The 15,969-nt window shown below is 37.4% G+C and overlaps 2 protein-coding genes across 4 annotated transcripts in view; one reads left to right on the top strand and one right to left on the bottom strand.

Moving 5' to 3' along the window:
- Window positions 1–337: 337 nt before the first annotated feature.
- On the bottom strand, window positions 338–14,764 carry eloa (elongin A; the record flags this gene model as incomplete). Its single annotated transcript, XM_046059312.1, is given in 10 exon segments — window positions 338–470; window positions 1,812–1,992; window positions 2,923–3,020; window positions 3,333–3,485; window positions 4,340–4,451; window positions 5,140–5,456; window positions 7,681–8,249; window positions 10,043–10,155; window positions 10,709–10,765; window positions 14,528–14,764. Coding segments are annotated over 10 exon segments (1,805 nt in total), but the record flags the coding sequence as incomplete, so codon positions are not given.
- klhl43 (kelch-like family member 43) overlaps window positions 14,419–15,969 on the top strand; it is an 18,473-nt gene continuing 16,922 nt past the window's right edge. For 2 of the 3 annotated variants that reach the window (XM_046059309.1, XM_046059311.1), the window contains exon 1: window positions 14,419–15,003. The gene's annotated coding sequence lies outside the window, so the exon portion shown is untranslated. The remainder of the gene's footprint in view (window positions 15,004–15,969) is intronic. The other variant, XM_046059310.1, reaches the window with a different exon arrangement.

Raw genomic sequence — 15,969 nt, 5'->3', positions numbered from 1 at the left:
AATATTGGTGAAATTGGAGAATACAAAATTAGAAAAATCCATAGGTTTACTTTTTAAAGCATATCAATATGCATGTAAATAGTAAGTAAATCTGGTAGATAGAACAGGACACACACTGAAAATACAAGTTAGTATAAAGAACAACTATTTAATTATCACACAAATTAACTCCTGTGATGATGAACTGTAAATACACCCTGGTAAAACCTCGTACATCAATAAAACTCAACATTTATGAAAAGTGATGTGCCTTTATTTTCCATGTAGCCTCAACACCAACTTCAAGTCATAATCCTAAATGTCAGAAATTTGACTATGTGCTAGATATGATACTGACTTGATGGGAGCTGCAGCGGTGGTGGAGGCGGCTGTGGACAAACCACTACTGGTGCCAAACCTCTCCTGCCGACGGCGAACGTCACGCGGCGGCTTGGCGACAGAATTCACAAACGCCATCTTAACCTGCCGACCTGCCAGGACAAACAGAGACACTTAAATGTAAATCTAGTCGCTAAAATAAAATAAAATTAACTGACTTAAACATTCAACATCTGTGACGTTTTTGTAGAAATGAATGTCCATTTTAGCCATATTCTGGTGCTGATTAATATAAAACAAAAAGCCGTAATGGAGGAAGTATTCAGATCCTTCACTTAATTAAATAACTGATACCACGCTGTAAAAATACTGCACAGGTAAAAATTACATACAATTAAATTAAAATTAAAATGTTTCCTAAGTAAAAGCATTTAAGTATAATCAGGAAAATGAAGTTAAAGTATTAAAAGTACTGGCTGCTGTGATTACACATTATATCATTAGATTATTATTGATTTCATTATTTAATTAAAGTAAAAGCAGGATTTTAGGAGAAGCTTCATTTAACGGTAAGAAAACATTTGGTTTTAGCCACAGAAACCAATCATATCCAAAATATGATCAAGAATCAAATCATTTATCTGTATAGCTTTGGTAGATAATGATCCGATATTCATTTGAGTGTCCTGTTAGGGCTGCACTTGTCAACACTAGACAAACCAACGGTGCTGCTGCTAGATCATGTCCTGATTGGAACAAGACACCTTTTGTTATTGGTAAAATGTTTTAGAGGCCAGCGGATGTGACGATGGAGGGGAACAGTAGTGATTCGGGTTTGTAAGAATTTAGCAGATGCTTTCTGGGACGTTTGAGTGGTGAGGATGATAATTAAGATTATTGTGATTATTTAGAGGAAGATAACTTATGAGTAAAGTGGTGTGGGAGGGAAACCGTCTCAATGCAATTAATTATTTTTTTTTTAATGTAATGTGGTTGTTGTTGAGGTGGAGCTTATTTTAACAATTTGGTGTGAGACTACAACTTAATAATTATTTACATTATGGAGTAATCTCCACACCTCAACGTTATTTAAAATAAATTGAAATAAATAAAAAGAAAAGCAACGAGTCTTCATATTTGTGAAGCTGGAACCAGTTAACCAATTTTCTGTAAATCAAGAAATAATTGTTTTAGTTGGAATTATAGAAACTGTTGCGTAGTTTAATTTATAACAAAATATCATATTTTATAAGATCTTCAGATGTTTTGTGTGTAAAAATCTTGAATTATAAAGTAACTAAAGCTGTCAGATACACATAGAGAAGTAAAAAGTAGAATATTTCACCTAAAATGTAGTGGTGTGAAAGTGGCATTAAAAAGAGACAAATTCAAGTACCTCAAATTTGTAATTCAGCACAGCACTTCAGTAATTGTACTCAGTTCATCACAAAGTAGTTATTTCAGATCAAAAACTCAGTTAAAGTTTCTCCAACCTTTCGGCTTGTTGGCGTGAGCGGAGGAGATGTTCTGGGTGAGCAGCCTCAGTCGTTCCTCGCGCTCGTCGTGCAGCCTCAGATACATCTCCCTCCACGACTCGTACTCCTGAGGAGTCTCCCGCTTAAAGTCCCGTTTACAGTGACGCATCCACAGCTCGTCAGATTCCTCAGTAAACCACTGGAAGGACAAAAATCAGTCTCAAAAAGGTTTTCCTACACATTTTGCTTGTTGTTTTTATCTCCAGATTTTTGTTGGCGTACAATCTAAATGTATACATCTGCTGTGGGCCAAAAGTATTTCTCACAACAAAAGGACTTTACAGAAAAGAGTGGATGGGAATGGACAGGTGAAGACCGGGTGTTTCTACCAGACCAATTTTCACTTTTTGTCTAGTTGGGGACAATAAGAAACTGTAATGGATCCCATCCCATCCCCTTTTCCTCCATTTTTATTTATAGCTTTTATTTTATTTCCATTTTACTTGGCCAACTGTATACTGTGAAAGAGGTGGGAATTTTATATAACAGGTATATAGAGCAAGAGGTAGACTTACATTTGGAGTTGTGTGTGTTTGTTTATTAGGGACATGTATCCTTGTTTTCCCTGTGAAAATTAAAAGTAACCCTTACAGTACCCATACAGTAAACCCAACCTAATCCCTGGTTACCAGGTCTGTTCTGTTGTTTTATTCTATTTATTTTGCTTTTTGATCAACTCAAAGCAATAAAATAGTTCAGAATGGATGGGAAACACAGAGGAGGACATTTAGGACAAGATTTAGGCCCCACATTAATCAGGAAAATATACTTAATACATACATACATATTTAAATGTACACTTGAGCGTTTGGGTCATTAAATTGTTGGGGGTATATTTTAATGTCATGTGAAACTATCGTTGTTCTTTTATCTTTACTAAGCATTTGTTAATAATAACAGCAGAACTTTTTCCAAGGTGCACGGAGTTGGGTAAAACTCCAGCCACATTTGTACTATAAACATATAAACTTCATTGTGAGACCAAAGCGTTTCGAGGTTAGGGTTGTGGGCGAGGGAATGCATTTAGGGTCCTCACAAGGACACAAAGACAAATGTGTGTGTTTGTTACCTGGTTGCTCTGCTCGATGCGATACAGCTGCTCAGGTGTACATCGCTCCAGCACCGGTTCCAGGATCTCAAACGGCACTCCTCCGACCTCAGCGATGGCTGCAAGAGCACAGATTGTTTTACCCACCATGGGTAAAAAGTGGCCACAGAGGAGCACATATTGAGGCTTTCTGTTTATCTTTTATCCTTTGTGGTGAGGCCCGCCCTCTTGTTCTCCACTTGACAAATTCCTCTGTGTAGTATTTCATGTAGAACAAATTCAATGCAGAATAAAAAAAATAAAGTTATGAATAAATATAGTGCTTATTTTATGGTATACACGCTTCTGACAACACTGAAGGCATCTGCTGAGACTCAGTGACCGTTACGTAGATTTGTTGTTCATGATTTAGAGAATATACAGCCTCTCACAATCAATGTTGTTCTGCAGCACCCGTATGCACTGCTCGTACAAAGTCATCATCCTGGGCAAGTACGCGGTCTTGGATCCTGAGTAGACCACCATCTTGGAGTTGAATCGCTTCCCTGTGAACCCGGCGTCCTCCTCGTCGTTACAGGCAGGAACTGAAAGTAAAGAAGGGAGAAAGTAAGAAGGAAATCAGACACAGCAGGGCTGGAGGGAGTGTAACAGATATAGATATGCTGACAGTGACAATTTTCAACTACAGCTTGATAAGAATTGACATGTACGCCAAAATGTACTTGTTCGTACATGTCACATTATGCTGAACTCAGTCTGAGTGATCAAGAAGCTTCTCGGCCTCTGAGGATTACAGCTGTATAGTAGTTATGTGTTAAAAAAAAAAAAACACAGTGCAACAGGGGTTATCTCAATTTCTATCTCAATGACGACTCCACAGTTTGGGATAGAGCCGGAGTTGATGGAGTGTGTTGGAAGTCATCCTATATCTAATACTGGAGGTAGAATGAGAAGTATTAAGAGTAAATCTGACCTTAGAATAGTATTGAGGGAATCTGAATAAATGTTTTTCTGATCTGAAGTAGTATTTGTCAGCTCAGCAGTTATCCTAAATCTAGCATTGCAGGTTTAAACAGACCTTAGGGTAGTATTAAGGGTTTCAACATAATTATATAGCAGTCTTAAGGGTTTTGGTCTCATGTGGCATGAGGCATTGTCAGAGTTTTGGACTGCAATGCAAAGTTTTGTTATGATTCTTGTTTCTTTATTAATCTCGCCATTTTCTTGTTGCTATAAAACAATCAAACAATGATCCCCTTGTCATAGATTTATGTGTTTAGTAGTCTCATGTCCAAGGAAATTCAACACGATAGGTGAGTAAACATCAACTTAAAGTCCAGCTGTTATGGATTCCATAAGACCAAATAAAAGTGAGTTATTTTCTTAGTTTTTAAATATGTGATAACTTAATGAATTATTAGCCTAGGTGATGTATTACCTTTCCGTCTCTGCGGGGACAGCGGTGTGACGTCGATGGAGGGCAGGGGTCTGTAATTGGGTTGAATCGCTGGCAGAGGGATTTCAGGGAGAGTCGTAATGGCCTCAACCACCTGCAAACAACATTACATTAACATCAACAAGCAGGATCTGCAGACAACGTTTCAAACTAAGAGTTTCAGATAATAAATGAAGGCAGATAAAACCTCAACTGGCAGAGAAGAGCAGTCAAATTACACATTACACTTATCTATCTAGCTGAAAGTTAGAGAAAGAGATCGATATAGTGTGATGCTAGTTGGATATTGTTTTACCTTTGGACAGAGCTTCTTCAATGTGAGGATTTGATGCTTGTCTTTGTCATGTGTGCGATAGTAAACTTTGTTTTAGGTTTGGACTGTCGGTTGAACAAAACAAGCAATCTGAGTGGGAAGTTATAACGGCCTTTTTTCACAATTATCTGACATTTTATAGACCAAACAATTTATCAGTTAAATGATAAAATGAACGGCAGATTAATCAATAATCATTTTTATTGAGGCTTGAGCAAACTCTATCCACTAATGAAGACTGTGAGATATGGTTGAAAACTTCAGAAAAAGCTCGTAAATGGACCTCGAGTGATGATCATTTTGTTTCATTTCAAACTACTATTTCCAAAGTCAAGAATTAACTTTCGCACTTAAAAAAAATAATCTGTATAGTCTCAATTAAATACCAATTAATAGCCACATAACTGAAATTAAAAAGGATACTAATAATGTAAAATGATCTTCTTGTTGTCTCTGCTGCTGTTCTTACCCTCTTGCGTTTTTCTGGTGTCGCTGCTGCTGAACTGGAGCCTGAATGTGGCCTCTTGGTACTCTGAGTGCCGTTAGCCTTGCTCGCTTTAGAGGAAGAGGAGGGCGCGGGCGGCGGAGGAGGGGTGCGTGTACGGTGGGAGGACGACGTGGAGTGAGACGGTCGACTGTGTGATGAGGACGATGATGATGATGGCTTCTTCTTCTTCTTGACAGCCGGGGCGTCATATGTTAGAAAAGACTCAAAGGACATAGTGGGGGTCTCGAAGGCTTCCTCCTCCTCTTTGGGTGGAGAGTCCTTCGGCGCCCGCGGTCGCCCTGGAAACACAGAGGCAAATGGTTAAAATTAGAGGGTGCATTGAAATCAGGAGCCTGGTCTGATTTAACCTTATATTTATGCTTTCTGAATAAAGTCAATATGATTTCTACTAACAGAAGCTGAAAGATAATAATCCTGCTGAACTTGTTGGTTGCTTCAAACCATGGCTGCAATTAATCTGCTAATTATCTTTCAAAATAATTCTTTGATCCATAAAATGTAGAAATGTAAAATATTCAAATTAAAAAATGCCCATTGCAATGTCACAGAGCCCAATGTGATGTCTTCAAACCGTCTGACAAATGATCCAAACCCACAGATATCCAGACAAAGAAAAGCAGAAAATCTCAACATTTAAAGAAGCTGGAGCCAGAAAATGTTTTAGCTTGAAAAATTAATTTAATTCTTGATGCTTAGACTTTAAATGCAGGACTTTTACTTGTAATAGAGTACTATTATACTATATTGTACTTTTAGTCAAGTAACAGATCTGAATATGTCTTCCTCCACTGACTGATTGTGATGCTTTATATCAATCCACGGTATTAAAACATATTTTGTCAATGTGTCTAGCTTTCTAACAAGAGAGTAATCACTCATTGTTGTTTAGGAAACTTTGCATTTTGCTTATAAATTAATGGTTTGAAGTTTCCTTACAGCAGAATTACTAACAACCAGGTTATATCTGCTCAAAATGCCGGTACAGGATGTTGCTCTTGGTTGTGGCCACATTTCATGAGCTGATAAAACAGTGACATATTTTCTGATGCACAGAGCTTCACAACTATTCATCTGTTAAACTGTTGTTATCTGTTGTTGCAAGCAAGAGGTAATTAACTAATCTCTGCTTTCCAAACATAAACACACTGGGAAGTGTAATGTAACTGCAATTAGTAAGAAATCCTTTCTATTTTGTTGTGGGCTGTGGTATAGTTATCATACGGTTTTATTTATAATTAAGACACATCTCGTGGCCTATTCCTCATGAGACAAAACATCAAGATCATCAAAACATCAGCTGAACAGGATGAAATTCTGGTTTAAATTAAATTCAATTTGAGGCAATACGTTTTTGTGCTTTTTGTTGAGTAAAAGATGAACGTGAAGGCAGTTTTTTGGATGGATATTTAACAGTCTTGAGATCAATAATCATTAGTGTCTTACTCATGGCAGTGTATGAGTATGCAGCTCTTCTCGTGCAGTTTTAACCCCAGTTGTTCCCTTTTTTGTTTTCCTCTTAAGTAGCTATAATAATCTTATTCCACGCTGTCTGAAACTGAAAAGATTTGAGGGGCAACAGTGTACTAAACATGAGCAAGTTTGAAATTGTCATTAAATTGGAGCCAGTGAGAACATGAGATTGTTTTAAAGACATAAGACCATGGAGGGATCACTGGACAGGGCTCAGTAGGCCCCAAAGCAGTAGCATCTGTTTGAAGCGTGTCATAGGGATCAGGCAAAATTGGGGACGTCCCAAACGGGGTTTTTTTGCTCTTAATGCTTTAAAGGGGAACTCCACCGATTTTACACATCAAAGTCTGTTTACAGGTCTTGGGGAGTTTCACTACATACGTTAAAAAGGATGGGTGGTGATGGCGCAATGGATAAGATGCCTTTGGTGTGAGAGACCCAGGTTCAACTCCCCACTCTGACCCATCTAGCAAGACACTTAACCCCTAGTTGCTCCAGAGGCATGCGACGTCTGACATGTATAGCAATTGTAAGTCACTTTGGATAAGCGTCAGCTAAATTAATAAATGTAAATGTAAAAAGTTGTATAAAGTCTTTTTAGCCTCCTATAAGAGCTGAGTGAAATCTGATAAAGTCACTTGATTCAGCGCCTGTTCTGCCTGCTGCAGGTATCTGCCTTTATAGAGTCCAATCTAATATTTATTCTAAGTCTACTAGAAATAAATAAAGGGGCACTTTATGTCTCTGTGCTCAGAACTGAAGAAGCCCCTTCGTATGAAAGGTGAAATGTCTTCAAGTATCTTCAACCAGTCCAGTTGCTCTTGATTTTAACCTTCCTTGGATAACTATGACCTGAATGATTGAGAATCTTCACAGATGTCTGTGCTCAGGAGTTCGTTGTCTCATAATTTGTCCATGCAGAGGACAAACAGGAAAATAACTCCAAACACTTCATATCAAGGTATCTCTGGCAAAATGTCACAGTGAACCTCTTCCATCAAACACAAACTGTACGGACACAAAAATACTCACCGTCATCTCCTCCTTTCTTCTTCTCCTCCCTCTTACTCTCATGTGTGGTAGACTTCCTGCTGTGCTTTGCAGCCTTTTGTGCTGGATTCTCTCTGTCCGCGCTGCGTTTCTTTCCTTCACCAACGCCTCCTCCTCCTCGATCGCTACTCATCTGTGCATGGCGCTGCCGCCGTTCCTCGTCTCTGTCCCTGTTTCTGTCAACGTGGTCATGGTTTTTGTTGGGTTCTTTGTTTGGTTTGGCGTGGCGGATCTCTTTGCGAGGAGGCGGGGGACTAGGTTCAGGCTCAGGCTCAGGCTCAGGCTCAGGCTCAGGGCTCTCGTACTCGTCCAACTCGTAGCCTCGTCGCTGTGGAGGGGTATACTGCACGTGTTGAGGAGGTGAGGGCGAGTAGTTCGTGTGATAGCCTCTCTCCTCCTCCTCTTCCTCCTCCTCTTCCTCTTCCAAGTAGGAGGGCTCCTCCTCAGGGGAGGGCTCCCGGGTGCGTCTGTGTCCTCCTCCACCACCTGCCTCTTGGCCCCGAGAGTGTGTGTGTGCCCGCGATGCCTCTTTGACGTGGCTGTTGGTGGGTCTGAGACAGAAAGATCGACAGTGGTGAAAAACACACGAGTCACAGACCTGTTTGACTCAACACAAACTCGATGTATTATTAAAAGGTCTGGGAGATAAATATTATTGCATATTGTCTTTCAGTGAGATTATACCGTGGGGATGTGATCGTATCATGTTATTGTCTAGAAAAATTCTCTTGTACGAATTAATCATTCAGGTTCAGTGTGTAGGTTTTAGAGGCATCTAGTGGCAAGAGTTGCGAATTGCAACCAATGGCTCACTCAGCGCTCCCCTCCCCCTTTCCAAGCGTGTAGGAGAAGCTACGGTGGGCGACACACTCTGTCGGCTCTTTTGCTAAATAATATGTGCAGTCCTCCATTTGTCCAAATTTCACTTCTCTTCTTACTTCTAATAAACAGACGACTACTACGCCTACAGCTGCTGCTGCTGCTGCTGCTGCTACTACTACTTCTCCTTCTTCGTATGTATTCAACGTAGTGACGAAACTCGGTCTGTAAAGCAGTTTGTCCGTTTGGGCTACTGTAGAAACATGGCGCTGCAACATGGCGACTTCCATGTAGAGGACCCAGATAGAAATGTCTCATTCTAAGGTAATAAAAACATAACAGTTCATTATATAAGGTCTTTATTCACCACTAAAAACATAGTTATGTATATTATATTGCATTTCTTTCAGCAGATCCTCCAGACAATTACAAACTGAACCTTTAAAGCAACTTGTAATTAAAAACTAACAATGAGTTTTAGAACTTTTACATTGGTTTTCTTTGATGTACTACATAACAGTGGGACTGGGCTTAGTGTATTGATCTTATTAATACTGTCAGATAGCTTTTATCCATTTCGCCCAGCTCTAAATGACACTGCACTTCCACCACATGTATCTGATGACTATAGATATATTTTTTTTAATTAATTGCAAAACATGCAATAAATTACACAAAGCCCTAGGAGTTTATACATTTATACACCTCTTACAGGTTAACATATCAGTAACTCATTAACAGTCTGAAAATTGTGAAATGTGCAGAAGCTGTGTGAGCATTTGTATGCAAAAATAAGTCATGTTGAATGATGTGAACTACTGTGAATAACGACTCTGGTTCTTTTGTGTAGATAAAGAATTCGAGTACACATTTCTCTCTTTCCTCCAGAGTTCTCACTTATTTAAACTAGAACAATGGTTGGCAACCTGGGGCTCGTCAGATAAATCAGGTGGCGAGACAAGAACCAGCATCAGAGAGCAGAAAAACACATTTAAGCTACAAAATTACTTTTCCCCAGACATTACTGTAATTTGTTCTCTCCTACCAGATCATTTTATTTTACCTCTATAGGCCTCTTTAGAAAAATTAAATAGGCAAAAGCTACCGGTCTGGGAGACAATTTGTGTTTAAAATGTATTTCTGAGTTGGAGCTATTTTACATACATTATTTTACATTTATTATTTTACAAGCTGCACCTAAAACCAAAATACACCCAGTAGCATATGACTCAGCTTCAGAGTGAATATCTCCAAAATTGGAGTTTATTTTTTTAGAAAGAATAGATATTTATTTCCACAAGTGTTTTGAGGGAGCAACCAACTTCAGTAACTCTGAGTTTAAGACCCCTGCAACAAGATACAGGCAAACGGTGATGATGTGTTACAAGCAGACTTTGTTTTATTTGAAGGGGCTCCTGATTTAAAGGTTGAACATGCAGTATACAGTGACATGAGAACTAAAGCGTGGACTCTCCCCCACCCTTGCTACTGTTTGCATGTCCCGGCAAAGGTACACAGGACATACCTGTCTGCAGATTGTGGAACCAGTTTCTTCCATTTGGCTACAAGGTTTTTTGCCACCTCTCCAGCTACTTGATGTTTCCTAAAAGAATTCACAGTCTTCCCCACTCCAGTTTCCTGCGAGAGAACAACACAAAGTAAAAACACGGATCACTGTCTCTATTATTTAAGCACAGATTTAATTATTAAACTCAACAACACAAGGCAAAGTTAATTGAATATTTTATATTTTAGCCTCAACGTCTCGCTGCAGGTAGACGTAACATGATATTTTGTCTGTATATGTTCAGCAGTTTTACAGCTGTTATCATATCTTTGGCTGCTTCAGCTGAGTGGTCTGATTGGCCAGAAACATGCTGAGGCTGTGCTGATAATTGGCATAAATTGCACCTGACAAGAAAGAAGAAAATGGCTGAGCAAGGAATTTTGTTTTCCCAGAAAAGCTCCGATAAACTTCTGGGAACTGTACACTACAACCACTGTCACATATCGCTTTTCTTCCAGCGTTGTCAGGGATTAAATGCCTTGCTAAAGAGCACCTTCCCAAACTGGTTATCTACTGATCTTGTCTGCTTGACTCTGGAGTCCAAGCAGGCCACAGGAGCTTGCACAATTTCACTGCAGCAGCACTTTTTATTTGGAAATCAAGAGGATGTGAACTAATCCTTACCACCAGTATGTCCACAGTCATGGGGAGTTCCCCCAGTCTTTTGAAAGTCTTTAGTAGCTGAAAAAAAGAGAAAACTTTAGTAATATAATAATCTAAAAGAAGACTTGTATCAAAGTTGACTGATTTCAGTATCACTAACGAGGTCTACACAATAAGTATAACTTATTATTACTTATTACTAATCAGTAATAACCGATAAGTAGTACTATTACATTGCAATACATTAAATTAAGTATGAATCCTCATTTAAATCTAAATATATTCTGTTAGTATTGGCCGCGATAGACTGTAAATCACAATTTCTCTGATTATCACAGTTAAGACAATACAACCATATGTACTGTAAGGGAATCCAAATTAGTCAACAGATTGTTTAGTATTAATGTGATGAAATACACTGATTGATAAACAGTTGTGTGTGAAAGTTGATTCTCGACCCCGATACTTTATTTCGACAAAAAAAAAAATCTTACAACTGCATCTCCTGGTCTTCTTCAGCAGAATGCGTTTGCTCAGTGTTCGTGGTTACAGGTAGTATGTAGGAGTATACATACATATACACACCTGTTATAACACGATCGACAGTGGTTCAATGCTTAGATCATATGACGACAACTGAGCCATCTCCATCACTACCAAGCAAACTCTATGTAGTTAATAAGAGCAAGAGATTGGGTTGAAAGCAATGGAAAAAGTGAACAAGTGGACCTTGAGTTAAGATTAAACTTCAAAACATCAATAGATTTTCCATAAAATGTATTTTATCAGAATTGTTTTGTACATCAAATATTGTTTGGACCTTAAAATTTAAAGTTATCTTTAATTTAAGTCAGTTAAAAAACTAAGTACGATATATATTGATTTTGTAAAAAATCTTCAAAATAAAATTTACACAAAGAAAGGATTTTATCTATGTTATCCTTCTTTTTGGAGTTGGAGAGCAGAATGATTAGATTCATGGCACCCTAGGACTTTAAAAAATGAAAATAAACAAATAACAAATTTAAGTCTACTTAAAGCTGTATCGTGATACATTGCACGTCACTACTGAAAAAAAAAAACCCTCACGATGGCAGTTAATATGTTTAAAATTAAGTAATTAATCTCAAGCATATTCACACATCTGTATGCATGAACAACTGTTTTTTTAAAACAGGTTTCAATTTCAACCAGTCTTTTCCCTTCTGGATGATTTACATGAAAACACTCAGATGTGGATCACATCTGCACACATTATTTTGGTTTTTAAAACTGTCTGACTTAAACAATATCCACCTGGTTTAAACCTGCTCTGTCCCTGACCTTTTAATTGAAACAGTTAAAATTCACAGTGAATCACATTGTGGAGAACAGCATCAGCCCTGCGTCATGGAGACTGGATGATGTCGTGGCCTAACGGGGCAGGGCTGTAGTAAAATCACTGAGCTGCGATTTCACTAATTTTTTACTTAAACGATTACTTCTTTATTCCGGAGCACAGCTTCTATTAAACAAACCTATCACACAGATCGCAAGCTTTGTTTTGGCAGGCACACACAGGTTACATATCAGAAGACAAAGTAAACAAAGGGGAGGTCGGACATTGTTAATTATCATTTATCCGCTTTTAATTTTCAACATTTTGAAAGCAGACCCCAGTGCAGACACGTGCACCTGTCGTTTAAACTGAAACTAGATGAATCCGTTGAACATTAGAGGCCTGAAGTCGCTGAAACTGTCATTACTTTCCGCACCAACGGTAGTTAGCTTGATGGCTAACGGCTACTCTGGCCCCGAGTTTCGTTTTATGATCAATTATGTTGCTGTTATTGTTGTTGTTATTGTTTTAATAAACAATTAAGTATCTATACAGCCGATAAGCTTAGTATTAGCTAAAAGCATGGTTAAAGAAGTAGCGTTACGTTATAACTAGTTAAAACCCCTTAATTATCGTGACGTTCCACATGACGCCTTCACATGCTGTCGGAAATGCTGAAACTGCAAGGAGAGCATTAATGATTCATATTTAAATCTATTAATCAGGGTATGGTATTGATATAGATCCTGTACACATGGAGATGTGTACAGGACCAAAAGTAAGATATGCATATCTATCTGGTGGTTTAGTGACGATTAACTAAGATTTAATGTATCTGCATTCTGCAAAACAGATACTGAAACCACAGAGCTTGTTTTTCTTCTTCTTGTGAATCTCAGCTATTTTGGAAGAAAACGGAAGAATGGTTTCAGATAATATGCAGTAAACTACAATCACATGTATGTAAAGTAATGGTAATGAAGGAGAAACTGGAACATTTACTGATATTCACAAATTCTTGTAGTTGCAGATGATCACAAAGCAAAATCAACAAAAACTCAAGTCCCTGACTGTCCCTGAAACTTTTATTAAAACTTACACATTATATTTATGTATTCTATTCCTACTTATATTTTTGAGTGTTTATGTTTTTCTACTCAGACATATCCCAAAGATCTATAATAGTGCAGTTGTATTGTCTTGTTTTTGTAGATTTACCGTTCAGAAAAGCATTTATAAAAAGGAAATTTGATGATGGGATTTTCGCATATAAGACTGATAAGTCCAATTTGTATTTCAACACAGTCATGATTTTCATCCTGTGTCGTTTGTTGTAAGACATTGCTACAAGATGATTTTCTTCTTCTGATTTATAAATTAAACAACCACTACAGAAAACTATTATTGTTTGCTTTGGTACTTTAGTATTAACATTTCCCTCTATTTTATACTTCTACTCCACTACACTTATATGATGACTTTAGTTAATAGTTACTTTTCAGATTTAACTTAATATTAAAAAAATATAAAATCAACAATTCAAAAATTATGATGTATCATAGGTTGAGATAAGACTTTATTTATTCCAGGGGAGAAAGTCATAAGCTACAGAGCAATATATAAAATAATTAAAATTAACTTTTATTTATTTACCAGCTGTAACACTAATGAGTATTTTCACTTTTGGTACTTTAAGTTAGGGCTGGGCAATAAAACAATAACGATAATTATATAATTTTACTCAATAACAATAGTGTTCAATAAATGCTTGATTTAAATCATTTGAACCACAAACAAATTAGCACCTAATCTTTCTATTAGGATGTTTATTTTGTTGAGGAAAAGGGAGCGAAAAAATATTTTTCTTAATTTAACTCATGCATATTTGTTGAAAATAGATTTTGTTATAATTGTTGTGAATGTTCTGCCTCAGATTTTTTAAGTGACTCACTGTTTGGCATCAAGTGTTTGTTCTGACCATAAAGAATAGTTTAAAACCATAATAAACCATCTGGTTTCTACAACCAAAATCCAACTTTAAACTTGAAAGGAATAATGATTTGACATTTACATGATAATTATGAATATCGAATGATATGACATTTTTAATCGTGATAATATTTTTGGTCATATAACCTAGCCTTACATTAAGTATATTTTGATGTCACTTCGACTTTTAATTTTGAATGCAGGACTTTTACTTTTAGCAGAGTATTTTTACACTGTGGTATTGCTACTTTTACTTTAGTAAGATATCTTAATACGTTTTCCACCACTGCTGCTGTTACAGTACTACTATTATATGTATTTCCGACCCTACAATGCAAATTAATGCTCTTTTACGTTAGAGATTATCAGAAGACGGAGGCCTTCAAACGCAGCATTTAAAAAACGGTTGCGACTTTCGGAGCACTGTCGTGTTCGCGTCTTCGTTTCGGATATCGCACAAAAACCGTCGCGTTTAGGGAGACGGTCGGGGCTAAACCCTCAAGTCTGTCTCTCTCCACCTGTCCAGTGGTTACCTTTCGAGGCTCTGGATTCTCCAGGAGCCGAGACTGAAGTCTATCCACTGTTTCCAGCAGTTCCTCCGCCATGTTTACTGCTGGTACCCTGTCGCCCGGAAGCTACTTCATCCTGACTGAACAGAGAAAGTAAAAAAAATAAAGGAGGTTCCGCTAGTTTGGTGACCGCTGCTGCGAGGTAGACGCGTTTTACAGCCGTTTAAAAATAATATCAGTAAGCTTAAAAATAAACCGGCATCAATACGTACATTAAGAATTAAATTATTCAGAGTCGTGGAGAGAAACCTTAAGTTTGTACATTAAGAGAACTGTCATGAAAGACGGAACTACGTCACAGCACAGCTGACGGAGCACGTTCGGAACACCTGTTAGTTTGACGTCAGTGACGCTAACGTAGCTTGTATTATAATTTACTGTGGAACCTGGTCACGTTGTATCTGCCTACATGAAAATGCAGTATTCCTACAGACCTACTGGTAAGTTAAATAGTGTTTGAGGCAGCGGTGACATGGTATTTGGTTGTGGTGAATTATTTTATAGAAACTTTATAAATATATACTATGGTAAAATACCATACAATTTCTGCATATTAGTAACTCATGTTCCTGTGGTACGTCTGTGGTATTGTACCATACATTCTGTGGTACTATATCACATATTCTGTTACTGTACCATATATTCTGTGTTACTATATCATATATTCTGTGGTATTGTACCATACATTCTGTGGTACTATATCACATATTCTGTTACTGTACCATATATTCTGTGTTACTATATCATATATTCTGTGGTATTGTACCATACATTCTGTGGTACTATATCACATATTCTGTTACTGTACCATATATTCTGTGTTACTATATCATATATTCTGTGGTATTGTACCATACATTCTGTGGTACTATATCACATATTCTGTTACTGTACCATATATTCTGTGTTACTATATCATATATTCTGTGGTATTGTACCATACATTCTGTGGTACTATATCACATATTCTGTTACTGTACCATATATTCTGTGTTACTATATCATATATTCTGTGGTATTGTACCATACATTCTGTGGTACTATATCACATATTCTGTTACTGTACCATATATTCTGTGTTACTATATCATATATTCTGTGGTATTGTACCATACATTCTGTGGTACTATATCACATATTCTGTTACTGTACCATATATTCTGTGTTACTATATCATATATTCTGTGGTATTGTACCATACATTCTGTGGTACTATATCACATATTCTGTTACTGTACCATATATTCTGTGTTACTATATCATATATTCTGTGGTATTGTACCATACATTCTGTGGTACTATATCACATATTCTGTTACTGTACCATATATTCTGTGTTACTATATCATATATTCTGTGGTATTGTACCATACATTCTGTGGTACTATATCACATATTCTGTTACT

The sequence above is a fragment of the Micropterus dolomieu genome, linkage group LG09 (assembly GCF_021292245.1).
Source record: "Micropterus dolomieu isolate WLL.071019.BEF.003 ecotype Adirondacks linkage group LG09, ASM2129224v1, whole genome shotgun sequence".
Lineage (NCBI taxonomy): Eukaryota > Metazoa > Chordata > Actinopteri > Centrarchiformes > Centrarchidae > Micropterus > Micropterus dolomieu.
This window is presented reverse-complemented; position numbering and strand designations above follow the sequence as displayed.